General features: G+C 39.8%; 2 protein-coding genes across 2 annotated transcripts; one reads left to right on the top strand and one right to left on the bottom strand.

The window, feature by feature from the left end:
• Positions 1–386: 386 nt before the first annotated feature.
• Positions 387–3,200, top strand: LOC146607250 (uncharacterized). Its single transcript, XM_085347831.1, has 6 exons — positions 387–657; positions 843–1,041; positions 1,290–1,335; positions 1,411–1,502; positions 2,691–2,801; positions 2,918–3,200. Exons 1-6 carry the CDS (start codon positions 387–389, stop codon positions 3,198–3,200), a joined length of 1,002 nt encoding a protein of 333 aa, XP_085203957.1.
• A 1,009-nt stretch (positions 3,201–4,209) lies between these two features.
• Positions 4,210–5,262, bottom strand: LOC146607249 (syncytin-A-like). The gene has a single exon (XM_085347519.1). The coding sequence runs from the start codon at positions 5,260–5,262 to the stop codon at positions 4,210–4,212; it is 1,053 nt and encodes a 350-aa protein (XP_085203645.1).
• Between the last annotated feature and the right edge of the window lie 2,419 nt (positions 5,263–7,681).

Here is a 7,681-nt window from a genome sequence, read left to right as displayed (position 1 = left end):
GATCATATTGAGTTCCTCTGCGTGAACGCATCAACTCTAGTCTGTTCTCTTTCTGCTCATATTAATGTTCCATCAGTGGTAGGTTTATTTGATTTAGTTTTGGTTATCTTTAAAAATCGTTTCAATATATGCCATTCTTATGTATCTTATAATGTTAATTTTACAGTGTAGTAATTATGCTATACAAATGCACCTGTCATCCATTGCCTTGTTAAATCCAAGATGAAATTTTGTTCTGTGTTTCAATATAAAGATTGGGTATAAGAATAATGATAGTAAGATGGTAAAACTGAATTCCAGGATTTCATCCAACTAAATATTTTAATGCAACCATTTTTTAGGTGGTTGAAGCTCTTCACCACCTCATCTGCCTCATCCATTCCGATATGGATACAAGAAGGTCTGCCATTGTTGTTGACAGCTCAGCTGGTGAACGGGGGAGGCCAAAGCTCTATGTTTCCAAAGACCACCTCAAAGATCTAATAAAGATGGACCTCTCCGTTCCTTGTATCTCCAAGCTTTTGGGCATATCGCAGAAAACAGTCCGACGAAGAATGGAAGAGTGGGGCCTCTCAATAACGGCAACCTACAGCTCACTATCAGATGATGAAATTGACAACTTAATTGCAGCCATAAAACAGGAATCAAAAAATCTGGGTTAGTTATTCATGTGAAAAATAATGCTTGTAATAAGGCTATTTTATTTTTCTTGCTAGCAACCGTTCATATTTACATGAATAACACTAGCTGAATGTCATGATTAGTTAGTAGTTTGATTTACTGTACTATAAGTGCCTTCCAATGTGCAGTTGTGATTCTTTCACTATGGAATGTCTTTTTAGGCTACAGAATGGTTAAAGGATGCCTCAGGGCACTGGGCCACAGGGTGCAGTGGAACAGAGTATGGGATTCCATGCGTCGTGTTGACAGCGCTGGAATCCTTGAAAGGATGGCAAATCTTGGATGTGTTGTCAGAAGGACATACAGTGTTCCTGGTCCTCTGTCACTGCTCCACATTGACACCAACCATAAGTTAATTAGGTAAGTTTAACATAACTCAATAGTCATAGGGCACATTTGGGCCCATTACTATTTAACTCATTCATGCATATGCAAACACTGTATTTTACATTACGCCATCACTTTACCGCCAAGTTAGCAGTTTTATATATATATATATATATATATTTAGTGTTTATATATCATATTTGATTATTGGTGAAAAATGCAATTAATTAATTATACTCAGTGGCTGAAGTCTTAGGGGCTGTGTCTTTGTCTCTTTACAGATATGGACTTGTGATGTTTGGTGGTGTTGATGGCTTCTCAAGGAAGGTTTGCATTCTTCACTAAAATAGCAGAAAATGTGATGCTAGTACTAGTACTTCCATAATGTCTCTTTATTTTCAGATCTTGTACTTGAAAGCAGCTAACAACAACAAGGCTTCTACAGCACTGACGTTCTTCCTTGAGGCTGTACAGAAGCATGGATTTCCATTGAGGTATAATGCAAAAACTTGCTGTTCACATTAGAGCATAGAGGCTTAAATCAGTCTCACTTATATTTTGAATACACATTCGTGCCTGACACACATGCTTGCTGTCTGGAAATGATTGAATTTTCCTATCATTTGTATTATATTTTCAGAGAAATACTACAATAATAATAATAATAATAATAACACGTTTTATAACACCTTAAGGTTATCTTACAATAGCAACAATACAATATATTGAAACATTGCAAATAAAATGTAGACATAAGTTAAAGAAGAGAAAAGCAAGCATGACAGTATAAAAGCTAATCAAGTTAAAATGGACTAATACAGAATCAGGTGTATGCAATTCTGAATAGATGGGTTTTGAGACGTGACTTAAAAGTGGTGAAAGTGTTTGTTGTCCGGAGATCTGGTGGAGGTACATCCAAAGTCTTGGGGCAGAACAACTAAAGGCTCTGAGTCCCATTGTAGTTAGGCAAGCATGTGGAACAGACAGAAGGGAAGCTGAAAAAGAGCGAAGTGTATGAGGGGGCGAGTACCAATGTAGTACAAATGTAGAAGATCAGATAAATATGGACGAATATGTCAAATCAGTGTCAGCTGTTTCCCATGTGTTTTCATTTTCTCTAATCACACTTGTGTGTATTTAGTCTGTGTGTTTCTGTTCATTCTTTGTCATGTTGTCTGTTGTCGTTTGTGCCATGTTTCCATGCGTCTCTGCTTCTACGCTCCAGGTTTCAGGTATCTTTGTATCCACGGCGAGTTTCATGTTTTTGTTTTTATGTTTATCTTTAGTCTGCCCAGTTTAGCTTCATCTCTGCCTTTTGTTTTGTATAGTTTTTACCAGCCTTAAGAAACGGCTTGCTTTCTGTTAACATTCAAGTTTTGTACCACATTCCATTTTTGTCTGCACTTGGGTCAAATATTAATACTTCACATAGTCAGCTGCTCAGCCAGACTGTGATAGAACAACCATTTCACTGACTTTGCAAGTTAACATTGCTAGTTGTGTATTGTACTTTTGGGGAAAATATTTACAAATATAGCTCTGCATAAGAGCTCAAAGAGCCCTAAAAATATTATACAGTTGAATGTAAAACATTCACATTTTTCTTTAAATGATTAACTTTAAAATATTGCTAAACTGTGATACTCTGCAATTTCTGTGTCCTTTGTTTTTCATATTTCTAGAGTGAGGGGAGACCAAGGAGTTGAGAATGTTGACATTGCTCGATACATGTTTGAAGTTCGGGGCTGTGGTAGAGGAAGCTTTATGTCTGGCAAAAGCGTGCATAACCAAAGGTATTCCTAATTTACAACAAAAACATATTTTTGATTGCCAGGTGTAGTATTCTGGCGTTAATTATTGAATGTGTTATTAACAAAATTACGTTTAAAATTTTTGTTTTGTTTTAAAGGATAGAGCGCCTGTGGCGAGACGTTTGGAATGTTGTCACCAACATCTACTACGATCTTCTTCACAGACTTGAGGAAGACAGACTGTTGGATCCAACAAACTGTACTGACCTTTTTTGTGCACAGTATGTGTTTTTGCCACGAATCCAAGCAGATTTGGAGACGTTTATTGAAGGCTGGAACAATCACTCTCTTAGGACAGAGCGGAACTACACCCCAAACCAACTATGGGAGATTGGAAAGACTCAGAATCCAGTCAATCCTCCTGAAAGTATTGTGGTATGATTACACATCTCTAAATTATTCAAATTGCTTTTTTGAAAAAAATATATATGTATGTTGGGGGAAAACTCTGTAAAAGACCCAGGAGAAATAAAGACACAATGAGACAAGATCACTTTTTATGCTTTAACGTGCACACGGGTAAGCTGTTCAGAACAACTCACACCGTGTACAGAGGCTGGGCACTTTTTATAGGAAAGACAGTGAGAACAGGATAAGAAAATACAAAACAGATAAAATAAACAACTCCATATGTGGCGCTAGTCTCGTCAGCAGAGAGCTGTGAGAGATAAAACAATCTAAAACAATATGTCCCAAAACAGTATGTCTTTGCTGAGAAAGTCTAAAAAGATAATTCTAAACTAATCTAACCATAGACAAAAGGGCATGCTTGCACATTTAAAAGAAGGTAAAGAAACATAGAATCATTTTTCCTGTAACATTCCCTCCTGTTTTAACTTATTTTAAATGTATACAACAATTGTCTGTGAAGGTTATTTATTAAGTATCTTAAGCAATTTTTTAATTTTCAAAATGTCAGCATAGCAGAAATGGAAATCATTTGGTTTAAAGAATAAAACAAAATAAAATAATAAAAAAACAAAGAAAATCATAGTAATTGAAATAACAAGTGGAATAAACAAGAAAAAATAATAAAACTAAACTACAAAAAAAATAAAGGATAAAAACCTTATATTTTAAAACGAAAACTACAAAAAATACAAGGATGAAAACCTTATATTTAAAATGATGCAAACCTTAAATTGAAAACTTTATATGTAAAATGATGAAAACTTCATATTTAAAATGAAAACTTCAAAAAACAAAAGGATGAGAACTTCAAAAAAATAAAAGGATGAAAACTTTATATTTAAAATGAAAAACTTTATGTTTAAAACTGAAAACTTCAAAAAATAGAAGGATGAAAACCTGCATAACCTACTAATGTTTTAATCAGTGCGTGATCACTTGACAAGTCATTTTTAATCACCACGTCATTCATTAGCAGTTATTACAAGTTCTCCTCTAACAGAATTGCAACGGGATGCTGGTCTTCTTCAGGCACGGCAACATAAGCAGTCATTGTAGTTGTTATCATCTTTGAAATCATTACTCTTAGGCATGGCAACACACACAACACTAATATGAGCAGTGCTATCATGATGAGACCTAGAAGGAAAAATGGCTTTGCTACAGCAGCCAGCCATGAACCGCTGAACAGCCAGTCCAGCCAGCCTTGTGCTGTAGCTGCTCCAGGTGTGTGGTCAGTGACATATTTTTGCAGAGCGGTCAAATTCTGCAAAGCTTCATAAATGTCTCCTCCAGTTTCGTATCCATCAGGGATAAAAGTGCAACATGTTTCCCCGATCAGCTTGCAAACTCCTCCTTGTGATGCTGTTAGCAGGTCTAGTGTCAGTCTGTTCTGCCGCACCATCGTTCTGATGGCCTGCTGTTCTCCTGCTAAGGTGGTTCCCAGGGTCTTAGTCAAGTTGATGTGTCGTAGCAGAGCATATCGGTTGATCTCCACATGATCCCGCACCTCGGCAACTCCAATGCCGGGGATCAAGCTCTGTAAGAATTTCACTCCTCCTCCCCAGATGCGAAACTCTCCCGGCACTCCAGTGTCCACAGTAATGCCGAAAGAATTGGGTGAGGTGAAGTCCACTTCACGTCTCTGTCGGCGGCTTGGGTGATGTGCAACACGTTGCATGAAGAAAACGTGATCTGATAATTCCACTAGGGCGCACAGACCTCCCCAACCTTCAGGGAGTGACAGATAAGCCTTGTTGCCACATAGGAAGTACCAGTCAGCCAAAACTCTGGTTCCTCTACTGCTGGGTGCCGTCCGTGCACATCCTGTCTGGTACTGAGTCTTTGTTTGTAGTGGCATTCGGTAGCTGTAGTTTGAGCGACAGTTGAGGCTCATCAGCGTCGCGTTACTGGCACAGGTTTTGTTGAGTGAACAGTCCATACACTTCCTCTCGTTCCTCGGTGGGCAGAAAGTGTATATGTATTTGCATAGGTAAGTAGGCAGCTCCCCCACTGCCCGCGATCCATTGTTCATCACACATACTGGAAGTTGTGCTGCGTCCAGCTTGTTCAGTAGAATTACATCAGGCAGTGGGTCTGAGACTTGGGGCCAGGTCAGTAGGTAGGTCTGTCCGGAACAGTGCACATTCGTGAGTGATGATGACCTCCAGGTTGCTTTTGCTGGGATGCTGTAGTTGGCCTTGGACCAAAGAGTACCGTAGCCTGGATGTGTTGCCAGGCCCAACAGACACCAACTGCGATCTTCAGGTATGCTGTACGGCCACAGGCCAGACGTCTGTGAGGATAGAGGCATATGGGTACATGCATAGCAGTCAGTTTTGTTATTCAAGTGAGCTGTAGTGTTCATAAACTGCCACCAAAAGTTAGTGGCGTATCCATGGGGAAACTCGGTGTACTGTCCTTTGTCATACAGTGTCTGCCTTTTCTTCATATTGCGTGACTTGTTGTCCCTCACGGAAACAAAGATGAGGAGCCCGGCCATGGTCAGGGCCGCTGCAGTTACTAAAAGCCACCACCGCATGACGACGGGACACACCCTCCTGTCGTGAATAGTTCCCCCCGGCCAGGAAAGCTGACCCCTCCACCGGGCGAGATCACAACAAGTGGGCACGCCTGCTGTCAGCTGTGTTTAGATGGCTTCACTTACTCGCCTGCAGTGACTCTGATGGATCCAGGATGGTCGTTCCGCAATTTTGCAAGCGGTCGGTGTAGTGAGGAGGACTTGGTATGGCCCCTCCCACCTGGGTGTGCTCCAGTTTTTCCTTTGGAGCACCTTGATCAGAACCCAGTCACCGGGCTGTGATCTGCAAGACACTTGATAGACATCATTACATTCTTCGTCATTTACAATCATCTCTTTATTTTCCTACAACTTAGACATACATTTTGCTACTGAAATTGTATCTGCCTTTTTCACTGGGTAGATTTCTGGCCACTTTGAGAATACATCTATAACCACTAGGGTGTATTTTTACCCTTGGCATTCATTTAGCTCAATAAAGTCCATATGGATTGTGTGGTCTCAGGTTTCCCTGAGCATTATATTTTTGACACGTCATGCACGTTCTGACAAATTGTTTTGCTGAGGTTTCAAAATTTACAGTGTAGAATTTACAGTGTAGAAATGAGAGTTGACAATACTGGTCAGTCCCCCCGTTGACAAATGCGTACAGCCATGAGTCACTAATGCCGCCATTTTGTGGAGGAATTTTGGCAACACCAGCTTGCCATAACACATCATTAAGTCGTTTGTCAGAACTGCACCGTGTTTTAACCATTTTGCCTGCTCGGCTGTGCTTGCTGCTTTATGTTCATTTTTCAACACATCCAGTGGAATCTGATGTGTGTTTACTGCCATCAATGTGATGTTTGTCTTTTGTGCCGCCTGTTTTGCTGCTCTGTCAGCAAAGTTATTGCCTGTAGCAATGAAAGAGGCGTTGTAAGAGTTTGGCATGCTGAACTGGTTTTCCAGTTGGCGTAATCATTCCTCTGTTGTGCCAAATTTTTTGCAGAATGATGCACAGCAGAGAAAACATACTGGCTGTCTGTATGTATGTTTATTAGTTTGTCTTTGTGTATTTAGCTTTCGCGTATCACAGCTATCAGCTCAGCGCTCTGTGCAGAACATGAAGAAGAAAATGGTTTTGCTTCTATTATTTTACTATCTGTGGTTACTGCGTAACCTACACAATTTCGGCCTGTGCTGTAAGGTCAAATGCTAATACCAGAAAAGAATGGCATGACTGCTATCTTAAGTTTTGTCAGAGCGTCTCTACCTAGCAAAGTTACTGGACACGACGGGTCATATGCATTTAATAAAGCACCTGCGGCCACTTGCTGTATGTACTAGTTCTAAAGGGGCAGTTAATTGTTGTACAGTTGTGTGGCCTGAAGCTGACTGTACAACTAATTCGTCCTTTGAAAACTGTAAGTTTAAGTGGCTGCCTCAAAACTGTTTTGGATTATTTCTCTGTGGCCTACTCCTACGATCTCGTGGGAAGTGACCTTCCTCTCCACGGTTCTAGCAGGCGTTGTCTCTATGTTATCTGCTGTTTCTGCGTGGCTGTCTGCGGCCTTGGTGTTTGTGACTTTGCTCGCCTCTCTGTTCCTGATAGCCACCTGCGAATTTAGTGTTTTAGTCTGTTGTCAACACGTCAGCCTTATTTCTAAGTTACAGAATGCTTCTTCTCCTTTTTTTTTTTTTTTTTTTTTTTTTTGGTTTGGGAGAATAGATGCAACTCTACATTTTCACTTAAGGCATTTTTAGATAATTTCTAGTTCTTCAAACAATTCATGGATCTCACACATTTCAAACTTTCAAGTTAGGGTTGTTTCCCATTTATACAAATATATATATTTAACTTTGCATTGCTCACAGCTCATAGCTCACAGCTCTAAACCTAGGCATTTTTCAATCATATGCCTAATCACTA

This window comes from Diplotaxodon limnothrissa, linkage group LG23 (genome assembly GCF_057381915.1).
Source record: "Diplotaxodon limnothrissa isolate DT_005_m linkage group LG23, D_limnothrissa_male_GT1.1, whole genome shotgun sequence".
Classification (NCBI taxonomy): Eukaryota; Metazoa; Chordata; class Actinopteri; order Cichliformes; family Cichlidae; genus Diplotaxodon; species Diplotaxodon limnothrissa.
Note: the sequence above shows the minus strand (reverse complement) of the source record. Positions and strands in the feature narration are given on the sequence as shown.